At 47.8% G+C, this 20,375-nt stretch overlaps 1 protein-coding gene across 1 annotated transcript in view; it reads left to right on the forward strand.

The window, feature by feature from the left end:
- The window catches only part of ACACA (acetyl-CoA carboxylase alpha), a 335,776-nt gene extending 322,088 nt beyond the window's left edge, over positions 1–13,688 (forward strand). The window contains exons 51-54 of the mRNA XM_012648637.1: positions 3,951–4,105; positions 4,777–4,947; positions 11,757–11,893; positions 13,463–13,688. Coding sequence (XP_012504091.1) covers positions 3,951–4,105; positions 4,777–4,947; positions 11,757–11,893; positions 13,463–13,586 — 587 coding nt within the window. The 3' untranslated portion in view covers positions 13,587–13,688. The remainder of the gene's footprint in view (positions 1–3,950; positions 4,106–4,776; positions 4,948–11,756; positions 11,894–13,462) is intronic.
- Positions 13,689–20,375: the final 6,687 nt, after the last annotated feature.

Raw genomic sequence — 20,375 nt, forward strand, 5'->3', positions numbered from 1 at the left:
GCTGTATGATCCTGAAAGATTTGAGTACAGCGCCTGGCGCACAGCAAGTGCTCAGCAAATGGTGTGTTATATGTGGTCCATGTGTATGTCTATGTGCATTCAAGTGCAGAGTTGGCTGTTTACTCAGAGGGAGAATGTTGTAAGGGTCTAGCACTCCCTGCTCAGCCCTGTCCATGATCCTGCCATGCCTTTGCCCCACAGGGCTGTGATTTCGCCCGCTGTAGTGTTAGTTCTTCCTCTCACAGTAACAAGGGAAGCTAAATCTTAGTTCTGCCTAGGAAATCACATCTGACCTACAGAATGGGAATTACTGGAGACATTTTCCTGGTCTTAGTTATGGAATGGGACTAAGATGGAACTTCAGCATTATCAGCCAGGATTCTGTCATCCCCACTTAGCCTTTCCTGAATTTAAAGGGATGCTACTACTGAAGCACTTATCTTCTGCCCCAAGGAAGCAAATAAGAAACAGCTTAACATAGTGCTCAAAAGCTTTGGGAGCCAAACTGCTGCGTTTGGGTCCTGGCTCTGTCACTTTCTAGCTTTATGACCTTCTCAATGCCTCAGTTTCCTCACTGTAATATAGGGATAATACGAACACTAATCTCAAGGTTGTTTGTGAAAATTAAATGAGTTAACAGATATAAAGCACTTTATATGAATCGCGCCCAGTGCCCCGTAAATATTAGCTTCGATTATTGACTGTGTGCATTGGATACCCAGGAAAAATTTTTTTCCAGCTTGCCTAATATTTTTAACTTTTTATTTGATATAATTTCACAGAATAGTTATAAAAATAATACAAAGAACTTCTGATACTTTTTTCCCAAATCTCCCTGTTGTTAATATCTCATCCCATTGCCGTATCATTTTTGCCTGCCTACACGTGTATGCTGCTCACTCTGTCGGTCCACACACGTTTTCTTTGAACCATTTGAGTGTAATCTATAGATACCATGCTTCTTTATACATAAATATTTATTGAGTGTTTCTAAGAACACAGACTTTTTCTTGCATAATGACAATACACTTATCAAACTCAAGAACTATAAACATTGACACAATACCACTGTCTAATCTGTGATTCATATTAAAATTTTACCAGTTGTCCCAGTAATGTCCTTTATAGCTTTTTTCCCAGTTTTTAGATCTGAGATCTAATTCCAGACCACACATTGCAATTCATGGTCAAGTATTTTAGTCTCCTTTAATCTGGAATAATTCTTCAGCCTTTTTTTGTCTTTCATGATCTTAACATTTTGGAAGAGTGCAGGCCACTTTTGTAGCATATTTCCGCAGCTCAGGTTTTTCTTATATCTGCCCATGGTTGGATTCAGATGCTGCATTTTTGGCAGGAAGATTGCAGAAGTGGTATTCAGTCCTTCTCAGGATATCATATCAGGAGACATGCAGTGTCAGTCTGTCCTATTATTGGTGATGTTACTTTTGATTACCTGTTTAAGGTTGTGTTCCCTGTGTCAGTGGTCTCCAATCCAAGGACCGGTTTCGTGGAAGACCGTTTTTCTAGGGGCAGTTCGGGGGAGTGCGTCGCCACCTCAGATCGGGCATTGGATTCTCATGCAGAGCATGAAGGGATCCCTCACATGCGCAGTTTGCAGTGGGGTTCGAGCTCCTGTGAGGGTCTGATGCAGCTGCTGACCTGATGGGGACGCTGCGTGGCACTGATGTGAACTATGGAGAGCGGCTGTGGGAGCTGGTGGGGCTCACTTCCCTGCCTGCCACTCGCCTGTGCAGCCGGGTTCCTACTGTGCAGTCCTGGCCTGGGGACTGGGGACTGCAGCCCTAGCTTAATCCACTATAAAGTTACCATTTTCCCCCTTGTAATTAATAAGTGAGTTGTAAGGAGGTAATTTGAGACCATGTGACTATCCTGTTCCTCATCAAACTTTCACCCACTAGTTTTGGCATCCACTGATGATTCTGGGCAGAATCAGTTACTATGATGGTTGTAAAACAGAGCTTTTCTAATTCCATCATTCCTCCTAATTGTTATTCTCCTGGAAGGGAGTGTGTTCCCCTTCCCCTTGTTTAATTATTTATATCAGGATGGACTCATAGATTATCTTAGTCCCTAAATATTCTATCTGATAACAAATAGGACAAATGTCACTATTTATTTTGACGCCACCTATCCCAGATTTGGCCAGTGAGAACATTTTCAAACTGCCTCCTGCTTTCTTCTGAGATGTCCCAATCATTTTTCGAGTACTTCCTTAGTTTTTTGTCGCAATATGTCCCAGGCTCATCTTACATTTTCCCTGCCCCAGCCCAGGAATTGGCTATTTCTCCAGGGAGTCTGGGTTCCTTTCAGTGGAGAAGAAACAACATTTGCTTCTCTGTCGAGGGTGTTCTGACTGAGAGGGGCTCATCTCAGAAGACACCAGCCAGCCCTCCTCCCACCGTTCTAGGCAGAGCCCCACTAGAACGAATGGGCCTTCGTGTCATCCTGCAGCGTGGGGCCCAGAGCACTCGTGCTGTTTGCCTGTTTTAGAAGGAAGGCTGCCGAGGCATCGGGGGCTTCACGTGGCAGATCAGCGATTGCCCTCCATGTGAGAGCCCACAAAAAAGACAGTCTTTGGCACCCTTCATCACAATTTTAAAATAGTGATGGGCTTAAAAATAAAAATAAAAAAAGGGCATCCAAAAAACTCATTAAAAAAAAACAAACAAACTAGGTACTACAGTTACATCCCTGTTCTGTTAACATGTGTTTATGTATAATACTTACGGCTCACTCAACAGCCCAAGGCTGTTTATGGCATATGATTCATAGTGGTATAAAAAACAAGGCCTGTTCCCAGACAGGCATGCTTGAAATAGACCTTTCTCTTCTGAATCCCATCACCTGTGCTCATGTATTTATTTGTCAGCTTTGGTGACAAAGCACTTCAGGTTGTCCCCAACACCAGGGGCTGTCACCTATTATTGCTCCTTCAGCTAGACTTACTCCTCCTTGCTAGGCAGACAGCTGAATTTTCAGTATTGATTGCAGATCCCATTCTGAGAGTAATTAAGAAGAACAGCACAACATAGCAGCACCTCTACTGGGACGCTATTGATTGGGGGGGTGCCGGGGGGAGGTCCCTCCTTGTTATAAGGAATCCCAAAGTCTCCTATCTGTTGGGTGAGGGTATCGTGCTTACAAGTGCACTGATACAAATGAGGTTTGTTGATTGCTTTCTCTTTTTTCCTCTTCCTTTTCTTTTATCCCAAGAACTAGAACGTCTTTGTCACTCTGGTCAGGTGTTGGCTCTGGCAGTAGCAGTCCAGGCAGGAAACTAGGGGCTAATCCACTGAGCTGACACAAGACACACAGATCTGGCTCTAATTAGATTAGCTTCTACTAATTTGAGGTTAAGAGTATCCAAACCTGAGATTAGACGCTGTGAAGTACTGCGGCTTGCAGCTTTGGGAGTTATTCAGGTTCTTACCAAGTTCGGCAGGTAACTGGGGGACAAGAACTGCTGGCTTGTACTTGGAGCTTAGGGACGCTCTCCCACCACAGCCCATGCTTGGAACAGTCCTGCCGCTCTAATGCTGGTCAGCAGGGATGGGCATGGTGTCAGCATGCCAGCCCTGGCCTCTCCTGGGAAGGGAGGAGCCCGGCTGGCAGTCAGCAAGTGGTACATACCTCTAGGCGGCTGTTTGTCCCTGCTCAGGGAGAGGCCTGGGGACAGCGGATGCCACTGTCACTCTTACTTGTGACCTCCACAGGGAAGAGAGGACATATGAGCTCCATGTGGCAAGGGAAGGACAGGCCTGGCATCTTGGAGAATCCTGTTACTCAGCAAGAGTAGCAAAGAGCGAGAGGATGATGGAGCGCCAGGCCACGGGGTGGGCGGTGTTGAACTTCCCGGGACTGTGGCTGCTTCTGTGCAGAGAGACTCCTGGTCACCACACATGGTGACAGGCAGGTTTATCTAATTGCAGGCACCCCAGAGCTAAGCCTAGCTGAGCGGAAGGATCTGGAGAACAAGTTGAAGGAGCGGGAGGAATTCCTAATTCCCATTTACCATCAGGTAGCTGTGCAGTTTGCTGACTTGCACGACACACCAGGCCGGATGCAGGAGAAGGGTGTTATTAATGTAAGTATGATGGCTGCCACTTCTGACTTGTCAGAGACCCGCGGGCGAGCGATAAGTGTGTGCGTCATGCACATAGGCTCACAAGCAGGGGGCTGGCAGGGCCAGATTAAAACAGCTTATGCAGAGCAAACCATTTTCAAATTGTTCTGAGACTTTTCCCTTATATCACTTATCCTAAAACAATGTGTATTTAGGTTTCCATAGACTCCTCAGGTCCATGGGAAAAGCTGCATTTTACTGGTGGGAAACTGAGTCACATGTGCCCAGTGGTCGTCAGACTATAGATAACTACAGGGTCAAGGTTTCAGCAGCTGTTAATTCATATTTGATCTGCAAGTTGTTGGAGCCATCTGCTCAAAACTGATTCCTCCCTCTGTGGTTATCCGGGAATTCACAGCCTCTTTCCAGAAGGTCTCAGCCACGTGTAGGCTCAGCATGGGGCAGGCCTATGGCTGTGCACAGCGCTGGAGGTGGTTCTGAACCACACACAGAACCATGTGTGTGGTTCTGCCTGGGGAACGTGTGGAGGTGCTGGGAGCTCACAGCCAGCTCTTGGGTCTGTGAAGGGCTGGCCTGGAGAGCAGGTTTTTATGTCTGTGGGGTTCCCTCCAACTGAACGCTGAGCAGAGATTAGGACTGTGGTGACTAAGCTTATTCTTCCCTGCACGTAGGACATCCTTGATTGGAAAACATCCCGTACGTTCTTCTACTGGCGGCTAAGGCGTCTCCTGCTGGAGGAGCTGGTCAAGAAGAAAATCCACAATGCCAACCCCGAGCTGACCGATGGCCAGATCCAGGCCATGTTAAGGCGCTGGTTTGTGGAAGTGGAAGGAACAGTGAAGGTAGGTGGGGCGCCCACAGAGAGGCTTTCGTGGTGTGCTCCTCACCCCCACCCAAGGGTGGTGAGGCTTGTTGTCTAAAAGTCCACAGACCCTGTTACATAACAGGGAGGCCAATGCCAAACACAGCAAAAAGACTAGTCAGTGAGCACAGAGAGGATGCCTGCCGCACCCTTCGGGAAGGGGGAGGGAGAGTCTGGGAAGCTTCTGCAATAAGTGATGTCTCAGCAGAGACTAAAAAACAAAATAGGAATGAATCAGAGGAAGAGGTTGGATTGGGGGCTGGGGAGTAGGAGGAATGTTACAGGCAAAAGAAATAGCACGTTCCAAGCCCTGATAGCAAGAGTAGCGTGCATCCGAGGAACACCTGCAGATATTCAGGATGGCTCAGAGATTAGGTGCCAGGTGAGAAGATGGGGCAGGGGCCTGATTGTGCAAGGCCGTGTAAGCTGTGTCAACGTCTGGGAAGCCACTGAGGTATTTTAAGCAGCAGAGTGACGTGCTCTGATTTCTATTTTAGAAAGACCACTCGGGGGTCTGTGTGGAAGGTGCAACTGCAGGGGACAGGAGCAGAAGCCTGAGAGGACATGATAGTGATGTAGGCAGGAGGTGCTACAACTGCAACCACAGGTCTCATTTCAAATAGAGCTGGAAGGAAATGTCCGCCTTGCATGGAGGGAAAGGGGACTGTGAACCCAGCATCTTCTCAGGGAGGAGTTAGGGAGCGGGCACATGACTTGGAGCAGTGCCCCTGCCAAGGTGGTGTCCCCAGTGCTCGTGCCTCAGGGTGTTAGGCCAGGATGACGTATCAGGGGCACCAGCGTTTGCCCCTGGGATAGTGAACTGCACAAGGCAATCCATGGGAGGGTGGCAAGAAAAAGTTGGAACTTTTATTTCTATTTATTAAGAAAAATTAACCTTTATTAGTAGACTATGGATTAAATCATATACATCATATATACATTTTATTGGAACATTGGTAATATGTGCTCAAAATATATTTGTCTATCTTTCTGAGCTATGTGATCAAAAACATCATTAGCTGACTTCTGAGTTAGAGTACTGATGGAGGGCTGGGTGGCTGCTGATGGCTTGAAGGGTCCTGGCCCATAAAGAGGGGCTCCCCAGCCTCTTTCTAGAAAGCGTTGCTGGATCATTCTCGGGGAGGAACGCCAAGATTTGCTGTCAGTTTTAAAGCCAGTGAATTGGGATGCTTCTAAGATTCACCTTTGTGTTAAGTCTGCCTGTTTCTTTTCGACTGAAAAGCTGCTTTGGATAAATATTTCAGATGTGCAGTGGGGGAGCACAGTCTCCTCCGACATTTGGTTCAGGTTAAGGTCAGTCTGTGGCATCATAATTGAGTGAGACAATTTTGTCAGTGGCTACTGGCAGCTTCTAGTGGAAGTTGGCATTGAAAGTCACGCAAGTGTAAAATAAGAGGTTGTTCTCCAGTTAAGAGTGGCCGGCTAGGTAAATGGAGTATGTGTGTGTGTGGCCAGGAGAAGCCTGCACCGCCTCCCTACCACATTAGTCACTAATGGACGTGCATAGCCTCAGTAGGCACAAGGATAAGGAGAAGCAATAGCTTCCCTCCAAGCATGAAGTGAGTGGATAGGCCCTTCAGTTGCTCCTTAGACTCCTGCTCCCAGGGGAACAGTGTATCTAAAGAAATAGGTCACTGGCATCTCTTATCAATGGAGGGAACAGTTGACTGTACGTGCACAAGCTCCTGGTTGGCTGGAACTCAAGTGCATAAGACAAGCCCAGCCCCATAGTGCAGGAGGCGGCTGCCTGAGGCACTGGGAGCCAACCTACCCAAGAATTGAGGCTGTTTCCCTTTCCCCTGTCTACAAAAAGCAGCATCATCATGAGCTCTGTATCTAAGGGGACAGCTGGGGAAAGAAAGTAAGGACAGTGATCCTATGATGTCAGGGCATGTGGCTTTGAAACCTTCTTCCATATTCTGCAGGCTCAGCAGGACCCAGTTTAACGTGGGGTGGGTGATAAAATCTGTAGCGCCCTTGAGGGAAGAAAGTGTTGCAATGTTCAAAAGCTGTCTGTGTGCTCTGAAGGGCTGTTGTAGAATCTGCGTGGTGTTTGGAAATGGCTTAAAACCACCCTTTTCAGGGGGATTCTTCAAACAGTGATTAGATATTGTGTGTTGTGTCTCAAGTGCAAAGACTGGCTAAGTCTACACCCTGACGTTGCACCAAGAAGGGACCCTCTAATCCTTGTGGTTACTGAGGGGAAGAGACATTTCATGATAAGCATCTATTAGCCATGCTGTGTGTTCTTTTTTTCCAGAGAATTTGTTTTCTTAATCTTAATCATGAAAAAAGAGATTCTGGGGCAGAAAATTGAAGACACCGTCATGTTATATAACTGAGCAATGTAATTCTTTTGTTTCCCTTAGAGGTATCTGTTACTATGAGTTATGGGATTCTGTTTGAATCCACTGGGATAGTCATACTGTAGGAAATAGTAGAGTTTATGGTCCATAGTTTCACTGCAGGCAGAAGCAAAGCGTCACTACAGCTCCGTGAAAAAAAATAACAAGAACTGTGGTTTAAATTGGGTCATAAGAACATGGCACACGTTTGTGTCATTGGGCATGTTTTCTGTCTTGATTCTTAGATCCACAGTTTGAAGTATGTGGTTTTTCAAACAGGCTGATTTTCCCCCCTAATCCCCAGTAATAGAAATTGAGATTAGGATTCTGCATGGAGCAATGAGAATGTAGGTTTTGAAATCTCACAAACTTTTGGGGTCCCAGCTTCACCATTTACTGGCTTGGCCATATTTAAGCCTCCATTTCTTCAAGTTTCAAGAAGAGATGGTGCTATGTCACAGGGTTCTGTGAGTTTTAAATAACATGGCAAGTATGCAGCAGTGTCTGGCACTCAGTAGATGCTCAAGATATGCTAGTTCCCCCCACTGCCCCAGCACAGCATGTTAAAAGGTAAAAAATAACAAAGACTAAGAGGTAAAGATGTGTAACTTAATGATCTTGTCAGGAAGGGGGGTTGGCACCTGAGCGCAGTAGATGCTCAGTAACTGTTCTTTGAGCTGGCTCGCTCTGATGTACCCACAGCCTGGTGCCATATGCATCCTCATTGTCCAGATAGCTACCCACAGCTCTCATTCTGGATTTCCCAGTGAAATGAGTGCTTAGTGGAGGCACTTGTGGGGATGATGGAGGAAAAAGCACTGTTGCTAGGGTCACTTGATTGCCACTGTCTTCAAAGTCTGGCCTCAAGCTACCTACGGGTAGGTCTCCTGCCAACTTCTCTCCTAGGACTAGGGAGGAGGAGCTAAGGCAGAACCTGGAAGACAATTGCTTGGCCCTTTCGTGGGCCTGGAGCTGAGATGGGATGGCTCTCGGAAGATTGGGGTCCAGTGGGCCATCCCTAGTCCACATGGCCTTTTGCTATTGTACTCTGAAGCCTCTGAGAGAAATCACATTGCTTCCTGGGCTTCCGTCAGGTAGGTCTTAGCCTTGTAAGTGGAGGTATATTGAAAATGTATTCCAAACTCTGCATATATTCCGGATATGTGTGCCACCCCACCCCACCAGGCTGCAGGGCTCCTAGACGTCTTAGAAGGTCAGAACTGGCAGGAACCTCCCCAGCTGGAGGAGTCCCCAAGCAGCTTCCAAGGTGAGTTATTTTAGGGCACGTTAATCAGGGCTCGCATTCATCGGCTTATGCCCTCCAGTCACTCCCTGGCCCTGCGAACCGTTGTCTAAGGAGGGCTTAACAGCTATCCAATATGTTAGAAATGAAACTTCCAAACAGGTCATTTAGATTTTGTAAGATAGCCTAATTACTACATACAATTAGTAAGGCTGAGTAGTGCTTGAGATACTTATCCACTGATGCAGAGAGAGTGTCTGTCGAACATTTATTGTAGGGCAGACCATTGTTGTGATGTTTAATTATTGATATTTTATTGGTATTAAAGTGTTCTGATATGGATGAGTGTCAAGCAGATGGCATATGGTCCCAGGCCTGTCATGAGGTTAGCAACCCAGCGTGTTCCACTTATTTAAAATCCAAACTGGAATACTGGGAATGGGAATAATCAGCCACATTTTCATCCCCACACCCCAACCCCCTTTGTTTTCTCTTAAAGAGACAGGGTCTCACTGTGTTGCTCAGGCTGGTCTTAAACTCCTGGGCTCAAGTGATCCTCCTGCCTCAGCCTCCCAGGTAGCTGGGATTATAGGTGCGCGCTACCTCACCCAACATTTTCATAATTTTAAGGAAGGAAATAATAATGGCTTTTTCTCTCGGAAGAGGGTTGGCCTGTTTTTCTGAATGGCTGGAATGATGAGTCTTACATCTCTGTTTTAAGAGGGAAAATAGGAAATTATGGACTCTATAACCCAGTGGAACAAATTACATTAACCCTCCCAGGTCTGCTGAGAAAAACCAGTGGCACTACGGGTACATAAGTTTGTTTAGTCTTGCTAAAAAGGCAGTTGATTAGGACTTGTGACCCCTTTGCCTTCGCATGCTCTGGACTGCAGTCTATGCCTTACCAGGGCTTTGGCATGGTGGTCGTCATCCAGCTGTTGTACTTTGAGTAAATAGACCATTTATACATAGGGCCCAAGCAACTGTAGAACTTGGAATGTACTGTTCTAATCCTGTCTGGGAACTTTTAAAAATGTTTAATTTAAACACCTAGGACACTCTGTGGCTGCAGGAGGCGAAAGCAGAAGAGTTTTCTCTGGAGGGTAGCTGGCTTTCCAGTGTAGCGTCTGAGCAGCGTTAGAGGCAGGCGTCTCGTTAGCTAATACATTACACCAATCAAGGAGAGTTATCTTAAGCCACAATTAATCTGCTCCCTGGCATATGTTGATAGGAAAGCATCATGCTGTTTCTTAATTAAAAGCAAACGGATTAAAAATGATTAATAAGAGTATTAAATATTCTCCTAAACTAAAGGCTTTGGGATTCTTGAGTAAATCAAAAAATCTTAGGTTTTTTTTTTTTCATTCTGAAACCCAAGAAGCAGTCATTGTTTTATTTTTTTCCTTCCTTGCCCCCAAATCTTCATAAGTAGGGGAATGTGTAGAAGTCCTCAAACCATGGAGTAGAAATATAAATTCCCAGTGATGGAAGTGGCAATGTAGGTGCTGTGATTAGCAGTCCAGGGCACCCACCCACGTGGGAAAAACAGTGCTGCACTTTTCCATAGGGATTGACACGGCCCCACCTTTCTTTAGGAACAGAACACTTGCCTGCCGTTTATTTAGCCTTAAGGGGTGCTGGTAGTCCTGACCCCGCACAGAGAGGTGGAAAAGGCTCGCTCAGGTTTGCACTGTCTTGGCCACACCACCTAAATGAAGAAGAGCTGATCTTTTCATCAGTGATTACAAACTGAGCTGGGCATAGGGGATCTTAATGGGATATGAATTTAAAAGAAAACAGAAACAGAACTGGGCAAAGTTGGAGCCAGAAGAAATGGACAGAGAGCTAGAAAAGGCACATTGTTGATCCTTAATCCTTCGAATGTAAAGGACTCCTTAAGAATTTTTAGAAATGTGGAAGTGAGTGACATGGCATGTAATTAACTAACCAGTCACAGCTAACTGGCCAGCTAAGGTAGGGATGGGAAGTGAGAGTCAGAAAGTTAGAAAACAGCCCCACGCTCAGTCTCTTACTGCTTGGTGTCTCTCGGCGTGATGAAAACATTTCCTCTGTGCCTTTGCAGGCCCTGTGGTTCTTCAACAGCTGTGGCTTTTGTGCCATTGCTCGTATACAGGTTTCCTGTAGCCACATCTCAAGCCTCAAAGCCTCAGAGAGTCCCTAACGCACCCACGTATTAAATTACAGCACCAAACTCATTGTCATTCTGACTTTGACTTCGTTAGTGATAACAGAGAAGGATAGCGCACCTTTAAATGAGGAGCTTTGTGTTTAATTACCCAAACAAAATGACATAAATATGAATGAGCCCTAATGGTGGTACTTGGTTTTCCGGAAACCATTAACAAAACGATTCCTAAATGATTTGTAAAGAAAATGAGAGGAGAAGAGAGCAAGGAGAAGGCTATTAGGCTTCTAACACACTCCTGAATTATTATGTAGTCAACTACCTAGGAAATACTCAGCTAAATGATCTTGAAAAAAGGGGAGAGGTGATTTGTTGACACTTTCAGGGATACAGACGTCATGACCCTTTTGAATACTCTCATAGATAATAAAATGGGGGTTAGGTTTCTGACCTGGTGGCTCTACCCTAGTGACAACACTTGGTCACATCAGTCCCCCTCCATGCTTCATTGAAAGACGGTGGGAGACTTCCACAACCAGAGGGCTGAGATACAGCCCCGGACCTTATCTGCCAGGCCTAGCTGGGACTAGAAACTGGCACGTTAGGAATTGTCTCAGTTCCTCCAAAAACAAAACACCAAGTAAACAACCTTTTGCTCTCAATCACGCTACTGAGTAACTTTGGCTTTTCACTGTTTATCTCAAACCTGTCAGGTTATTGAATTCTCTTAGCCTTTGTGGAATAGGTAGATACCTGGAGTCCGAGTGTGAGCACTGATGCCCTCAGGAGAGCCCAGGTGGAGGCTTTGGATATGCGTGTGTGTCCGCGGAAGGAAAGGAAAAGGAGGGAAGCCCCTGTCTTGAGGCCTGTTTCCTAAGACGACTACTACAATGCCAGCAGCAAAGGGGAATTGTGACCATTGTTATGTTGAGCAAACTTTTGGAGAAAGCTTTTCAGATCAGATATTGAACAGTCAGGTATCCAGGCCTGGCCTGACCCCTGGTGTTTGACCAAGAATCATCTGTTCGCAGGCCTATGTTTGGGACAATAATAAGGATCTTGTGGAATGGCTGGAGAAACAGCTGACAGAGGAAGATGGTGTTCGCTCAGTGATAGAGGAAAACATCAAGTGTATCAGCAGAGACTACGTCCTCAAGCAGATCCGCAGGTGAGACCAGCAGTGGGGGACTCCTCTAGAGAAGTGGGGCTAATTTCTTTGGAATAAAAAGTTTCAGAACAAATCATGAGCTGACGATGCCTTCCGGTCTCTGCGGGCTCTCGCTGTTCGAGACTGCTGTAGTTGACCCACTGATACAAATATAGCCCTGAAGCACAATTCTTTCTCAGCTACTGCTCCCCAGGGGCACTTAGTAATCTCAGCTAGATGAAGGCTTGGTTCATTGTGCCCACCTATTAGCTCTGAGGGCTGATACTCCAACCGGATGAGTGGTTCTGGGAGGAGAGCCCGCCGTGGGACTGCTTCCTCCCCGCCCCAGCTGAGGGCAGCTGTGTTCTTCTAGAGGCTTCAGTCTTCTCCCTTGGATGGGCGCTGGAGACTGTGGGGGCATTTTTATAAAGCTTCATCTGGAAACATTTCACTACAGAAAAGTTATAAAACTAAAAGCAGCACAAAGAACACCTCTATGTATGTGTCCCAGGTTCGCCTGTCGTTTTACTCCACGTGTTTTACTCCACGTGCTCTGTCATCTGTGAGTGTGCTTGCTCTCTCCCCTACGTGTGCGTGTGCAGTTTTTCCCTCTTTCTAAATTACACATATCATGGCCCCTTACCCCCAGATCCTCCATGTGCATTTGCTAAGAACAGGACTGTTCTAGAGAACCATAGTAAAATGATCCACTTTAGTAAATTTAACATTGCTTAAAAACTTTTATCTGAAATCTGCCATTCATAGAACATGCTCTTTTTGAGTTTGCCTGATGTTTCCTTATGATTAGATTCAGGCTCTGCGTTCTGGCCAGCATGTTGCATTCCTGATGGTGTGGACATCACAGGGCGGCACACGATGCTCACTTGCCCTCCCAGTGTTAATTTCCATCACCTGGCCAAGATGTCACCCAACTTCTCTACTGTATAATTACTGATTCCCCCACACACACACACACCCACCTAATAAGTAGCCTGTGGGGAGACATTTTAAGTCCATGCAATATCTTGCTCCTCATCAAAACCTCTCCCAAGATTTAGCACCCATGGGTGATTCCTGCCTGACGCAGTCTTTACAATGAGGTTGCAAAATGATAACCTTCCAACTCTAGCACACCCGCCACCATCATCCATCACCACTCACATTGTACTGTAAGCAAGGTCCTCATTCCTCCCAATTCACTTATATATCCATTATTGGTGTAGACTAATGAACTTCTATTTTTCACTAATCTATAATTCATGACTGTGCTTATCTGATGCCCACATTATCCCAGATTTATCCAGTGGGAGCCCCTTTCATGCAGGCTCTGCTGTCTTTGTGATGTGCCTCCATTGTTTTTGTTTCTGGGGTTTTTAAAAATTCCTTCGTTTCCAACTGAGCAAAATATTTCAGGTTCATCTTGCTCTACCTTGGCTGCTGGGGCCACTTTTAATGTGGGAAAACCAACCAGGCGAGGCAGTGGCTAACGTGTCTGCAGTGGACTATTTAGCATGTTGGGCAATTCTTCAGCCCTGATCTCGATACTTCTGCCTCTCTCTTTTCTTCACCATCCCCAATCTTCCTCCCCAGCTTGGTCCAGGCCAATCCAGAGGTTGCCATGGATTCCATCGTCCACATGACCCAGCACATCTCACCCACTCAGCGAGCAGAAGTCATACGGATCCTCTCCACAATGGATTCCCCGTCCACGTAGGAAGAGCTTCCTGCCCATCCCCGCCCTGGCTCTGGACAAAAGGGCTAGACCTGCCTTTTACGACTGAAACCACTATAATAAGAAGGCACAGGAGACCCAGCACTGGAGTCAAAGTGGCAAATTGCTTCCCCTCAAGTGTTTCAGGTCATGCATGACATCCTGGGATACAGGATCACAAAGGCCCCTCCAGCCCGCCAGTCACACCTGTCCCATTCAGTATTTATTACCCTAGCTGTGGCTACAGTCCTCTCTCCCTGCACAAGACTGAAAAGGCAATGAAAGGTACAAACATGTACCATGAGGTCTTACTACCCAAAAGCAGGGCTGCCCCTCCTGTCCTGACAGCCCCTCGGCCCCAGTACAGGGCAATGGGAGGAGCTGCAGGCAGTCAGCAGCCCCTCTCGCCCCTGGCCCCATGAGCTGCAGCCACAGGCCGCAGAGGAGGGCAGAGGCTGAGGTCTTCAGCCCAGCACTGGGTCTGGGGAGAAGAGGAAACCTTAAGCCCATTGTTTATTACCCTGACACACACTAGGCACTGGAAAGAAATGATTCCCAGTTTAACTACACCGAGGTACCTATTTATGAAGAAAAATTAGAGCATGTAATCTACTGCAAGCTCCGTGGGAACTCAAAGATGGGGCAAAACCATGATCCAAGAAGCAGAGAAAGAAAATAGACCAAGTTATTATTCTTGATTTAGAGGGCCTCAACCTTGGGTTAAATTCTCCTAGAACAAATGGAAAGATGGCTGGCCTACCTGTAGCCTCCTCGTCACTGCTTGCCTGGCTGTCGCATCTGGCTGGGAGCTGCAAGGCCGGTGTGTGAGAGGCCCCAGCCCTCTGCCGGGGGGCCCACAAGCAGTGCTGCAGGCAGACGTGGCAGAGGAGGAGCCAGAGGGAACTGCCCTTTCTTTCACTGATGGAAACTGGTCATTCTTGCCACGTGGAGAGTGGGCCAGATAGGACTTGGAATGCTGTTACAATGGAGCCTGGAGCTTTGATAGTTTCAAGAAGTAAATAGTGCCTACAGAGTCACTCAGCCCTGTTTCCAGGGTGACCCTCCTTGCAGCCGACATTCCTACTGTCTTTGGGTCTGGTCTCTTCCCCACAATGTACACAGGCAACAGATGCAGCAGGTGTCCCCACAGCTGCTGAAAGGACGCTGGTGACAGCTATGCCCTCAGCACCAGGAACTGGTCTTCCCAGCGTGGGGAGGCTTCCAGGAAACACAGGATCCACGTGACCTTAAGATTCTTTCCAACTCAGTCATGGTGCTGCTGTCTTCCAGGCTCACTGGTCCCTCCCGGCCAGCAGCAGGGCCGCCTCAGGGGTGGTGGGGAGAGCTTATTTTCAACAACCAGTTTATTCAAGAAAAGAGCATACTGAGTCCCCCACTGATGTTCCTAAAGCAAGAGAGGCAGGTGATCAGGGCTGGTGGAGCATCTGGTTCCTACAGTGCAGCTAATTGCATTTGTCGCTGACGACCAAGGAGGAAATCACTAAGGCATTGTAGCAGCAGTGGTATGAACACTTGCACCCGCTACAGTTCGAGCCTTAACCCTATAGTTCACACACAGGAAAGAGCTCCACCTCCCCCTTTCTGCAGGAACTATGTGCAGAGGGGTTGGCTGGACACGTAGCTGACCGCCCCCAGGAGCCAGAGCCTCAGCCCGTCTGCCCTGGCCGGAGCAGGTGTTTGGCACCTTCAAAGAGGGGCATACAAGGTGGGGGACAGTTCTCAGTCCAAGAAGACACATCCACTATTGCTGGTTATTTGCTTTCCTAGTAAGAAAGAACTGGATTTGTTTTTGACCAGATTATCCCTCTGTACTTCTCTGCAGTAAGCCAAATCCCACATCCTACAGGTGGTACAAAGTTTGCACTCCCTGAGAGGCCGTCCCGGCATTTCTTCAGAGGCAGGGTGGGTTACCCTCGTGTACCTCCCCTCTCCCCACCGAATTATGACACGAACGAGTATGTTTCCTCTACAACCCTGTCATGCCCACTCCCCCAGCCCCAGAGCTCTCACTGTGGTCTTACCCCGGACAGGGATTTTTCCTATGGAGAAATCAGGCAGAGCCACAGAACATGCACAGTCTGATGTTCCCCTAGCCCACCACACACGCAAGGTCACTGCGGCAGGAGGAGGATAAATGATGTATTGACCGAGACCTGCTTGAGCCGAGACTGCCATATCATCCGTTCACTTTGTTCACAGAGCGGCCTTCACTTGTCTCGGTGGGACACACACCCTGATGAAGAAGGAGCTTCAAATGCACTCTTTTCACATTTTGTTGAAATAAACCTCCACATTTGTAGAAGAGTCACAGTTTGTCATTTCAATCCCTGCCTGGCCACCTTCTCTCGTTCCATTTTGAGCAAGGGAGCAGGGGGGGGGTGAGCCCCTCCATGGCCCTGCAACGCCCAGCACCCCTTGTCCCGACCTAGCGTCAGGAGGGACCCGGCAGGCAGGAAGAAGCTGGCCCTGGCCAGCCTTGTCTGGGTGGCTGAATTGAGGTAAATTCTGCAAGGCCATCAACACCCTGGCGCCCCACGGCTGAGAGTTAGTTCTTTAGTTGCCCTTGTGTTTTTCAGAAGGGGAACAAATTCTGCCTGCTGAGAGCTAATGGGGGTATCCCCCCAACAAGAGAATGGCTTTAGGGCAGGGACAAGAGAGGCCACAGGGAAGAAGAAACTATTTCTTGAGGATAACAGCTCCAAAGCCTTTGAAGCCCTGAGCTCACTGTCCTCGGAGTCCCCTTCCCAGCACACAGGAAGTCGAGAGTGTTCCGATACACTCAGGGTGAACACTGGGGCCACATGGCTGATAAAAGATTTTAGGGAGAGGTTTTAGGTTTTCTTAATAATTTAGTAACTGAATTAAGCCTTAATTCTAGACACTAAAAGGCATCAGGGGCAGGAAATACGTGATTGTGTGCCTGCAACCCTCTGCCTCAGTTTCCCTGTCTGCAAAAGCTTTCTATGAACCCATGTGATTGAGACAGGAATAGCACCACAGCCTGAGCACCTGTGAAGGAAGGTACAGGCCACAGGAGAGCAGGGGGGACTCACTGGCCTTTGCTGATATTAGACTCAGCTCTGTCTGCCTCTCTGGGATATGTTGCAAAGCAAAGGTGGCTTTTTCTACAATGAAACAAAATGTTAAGAAAATACCAGTTTGAATCACTCTAAGCCAGATGTTCTAGAAAGGGGAGCAAGAAGGGAGATACAGGATCCAGTGGGAAAACTGCTACCCCGCCTCCAGCTGCGGCCCTCTGGGCAGAGAGGCCTTGGCTGTCTTCCTTCTTGCCCCAGGCAGGCAGGTGAGAATGACTCTCAGCCACCCCTGCTCCAAGCCAGCACCTGTTGGCGGTTCTTGGAAAAGTCAGCAAGATTAATAGGAAAAGATTCTGCTTCTGCCTTGGAACTTGCCTGATACAGTGTTTTCTTCTGCTGGGGAGTGAGACTTCCTTCACCAGTCTTTTTTTTTTTTTTTTTTTTTTGAGACAGTCTCACTGTGTTGCCCAGGCTAGAGTGAGTGCCATGGCATCAGCCTAGCTCACAGCAACCTCACACTCCTGGGCTCAAGCGATCCTTCTGCCTCAGCCTCCCGAGTAGCTGGGACTACAGGCATGCGCCACCATGCCCGGCTTTTTTTTTCTATATATTTTTAGTTGAGTTGTCCAGATAATTTCTTTCTACTTTTTTTTAGTAGAGATGGGGTCTCACTCTTGCTCAGGCTGATCTCGAACTCCTGAGCTCAAACAATCCACCCGTCTCGGCCTCCCAGAGAGCTAGGATTACAGGCGTGAGCCACCGCGCCCGGCCCACCAGTCTTTTTAATAAAAGGAAATTTTAAACCCCCATTGACATTACTTGAGGGTAACAAGGAACAGACTGAACAGTGAGGGTTCTGTGATCTCGTCCCAGGTCCACGGTTTCCCCAGCTGAAACATCAGAACACAGTGCTGAATCCAAACGCCTAGACCACGCAGGCAGGCTCTTCGCTGCGCTCCCGACGTGCAAGGCTCGGTGCCAGGCTGCGGGGAGAAGCCTAGACAGGCGCAGAGCTGGGGCTGAGCCTTCATCCAAACAGCTGGCTCTGCCGGCCTGCGCACGACGAGGATAACCCCTGGGCCTGCGCTGACCCACACGGTGGGGCAGAGAGGGTAAGGCCAGAGTGAGGGGTACAGACATGCAGGCAGAGGGAGACGTAGGGTGTGCCAGGCCAGGGCACTGACGTCTGCAGTTATTCGAGGGACACTGGGAATGCTGGGGGGGAGCAGAGCCGTCACTGGGGGAGTGACAGACAATGAGATCCTTTCGTGCCGGGCCAAGGAGCAAGGGCTCATCCTGAAGAGTGGACGTATCTGATGGTTTGTGGGCGTGTGTGAGGTTTAGCCTGATTGAATGGAAACAGCATGGTCTTGGGTGCCAAGAAATCTGGGTACACGCTCAGCTCCATCATGTGTGGCGTCTCCGAGCTGGAGGGGCCACCCAGGACAGGAGGCCCAGGCCACCGTAGGAGGCATAGAAATAACAGTGGGTGACTGTGGGCTATTTTCAGTACTCAGAATCCTGGTGTGCCTCAGGCAGGCAGCAAAGGCTCCCTGTGCCGTTGTCCTTGGGTTGACTGGAGTGTTGCTAACCAGGGAGTGCAGCACTGGCTGCCTCGTGCTGGGGAAGCTCTGACGGGCAGTTGGTAACAAGTGATGGTAATAGGACATCTTCATAATTGCAGTATTTTGGCAAGCAAAATCTTCCAAAACACAGGATTCCCTGTGGTTGGTGGAGGGGCAAGATAAGGGAGCCTCGTCCCTCAGAGGACCCGGAGCCACGCAGCAGAGCAGCGGGCTCAGCCCATAAGGAACCGTGAGGAGATAGACAGAAGAGGGGGCTGGATGATGGGTCTGATCCCAAACGTCCCGATTTGATGACTGGCCTTCTAGACTAAACAGGAAGGACGGGGGTGAGGAGGGACACTATGGAAGTCCAGGCTCGGAATTAGGAAAAAACTAAGAGCATTCTTGCCGTGCTAACAGGTCCTTTCCTAGCCACTTACAGAGCACAGACTTTGGAATAAGCCTGAGCTGATCTCTAATGTCCCGTCCCTCCCTCCTGCCCTTGGGCAAGTTCCTGACTCCTCATCTGCGAGATGTGGATAATAATAGGGCCCTCAATGGGGCTTTTTGAAAAATTACATTAAATTAGTTAACATGAATCAAGTGCTGGGCGTTAGTAGCAAATTCCCAATACGTGTCCGGTTTCTCCATGCCCTGGCCCTTCCTTGTGCTCACAAGATTGGGGACCTGTCATCACTCAGGAGCTCCTTCCTCACAGGGTGTTGTTGGAGGACCATCCCCCTGGTGAGGGCAGGGTCCAAGGACTGTCTAGGCATGAGTTGCATGGACGCTAAGCGGAAGCACCGTGAGGACCAGTGCAGCTGGGTCAGAGGCTGGTCTCTAAGTGGCTGCCCCACGGTGGGGCCTTGCAGCACCAGGGCTTTCTGGGGCCCTGCTTTCCCTGGAACGTGAGAGGAATGAGAATGAGAAGATCCTTAAGATCCCTACCAGCTCCAGGAAGATGCTAATCTGGGATTGTGGAAGAAGCTGAAGTCTGGATAAAAATATTCCACACCAGAAGAATTGTCAGCAACAGTAGCAACCTCAGTAGCAAACATGCAAGGAAGACCAATGGCTCAGGTAGCCTGAGGTTGTGCTCCTGGTTGGTTCAAGCTATAGACCAGCAGCCTGGCCATCTATTTAACAAAAATGGTAATTGAGACAGCCACAGGGGAGTCTTGATCGGTTCTCCACACATTCACACAGGAGAAACTACTACATAAAGAAATGAAAAGGTGCTGGGGAAAGGTAAACACATGGGTAAACATAAAAACCATGTGGGTGTTCTTTTAACTTCGTTAAGATGTAAGATTGGGGCCGGGCGCGGTGGCTCACGCCTGTAATCCTAGCTCTCTGGGAGGCCGAGGCAGGCGGATTGTTTGAGCTCAGGAGTTCGAAACCAGCCTGAGCAAGAGCGAGACCCCGTCTCTACTAAAAATAGAAAGAAATTAGCTGGACAACTAAAAACATATAGAAAAAAAAAAAATTAGCCGGGCATGGTGGCGCATGCCTGTCGTCCCAGCTACTCGGGGAGGCTGAGGCAGGAGGATCGCTTGAGCCCAGGAGTTTGAGGTTGCTGTGAGCTAGGCTGACGCCACGGCACTCTAGCCCAGGCAACACAGTGAGACTCTGTCTCAAAAAAAAAAAAAAAAAAAAGACGTAAGATTTGCATAAAACAATAATTATACTGCTGTATTTTGGGGTTTACAGTATAAGACAATCACACAAATAAGGGGGAAGAAACATGGAGTTACGTTACAACCAAATTTCTATACTTTGAATTCAGTTAGTATTAATTTCAAATAGATTGTGATGTAATCCCTAGAACAGCCACTATAAAAATGACTTAACTATATATGGTAAATGCAAATCCTATGTCTGATAGGGGTTAATATCCAGAATACATAAAGAACTGCTGCAACCCAACAACAAAACCAAATAACTATTAAAAAATGGGCAAAGAACTCAGACATTTCTCCAAAGATGATATAACTGGCCAACAAACACATAGAAAGATGTTCAGCACCAGTGCCATTAGGGAAATGCTAATGAAAACGACAAAGAGATGTCACCTCACGCTCGTTAGGATGGCTACTATTAAAAAAACAAAGCTGGACACAGCTACTTAGGAGAGGCTGAGGCAGGAGAATTATTTGAGGCCAGTTCAA

Source organism: Propithecus coquereli, unplaced genomic scaffold (genome assembly GCF_000956105.1).
Source record: "Propithecus coquereli isolate 6110/MARCELLA unplaced genomic scaffold, Pcoq_1.0 Scaffold291, whole genome shotgun sequence".
NCBI classification, from domain to species: domain Eukaryota; kingdom Metazoa; phylum Chordata; class Mammalia; order Primates; family Indriidae; genus Propithecus; species Propithecus coquereli.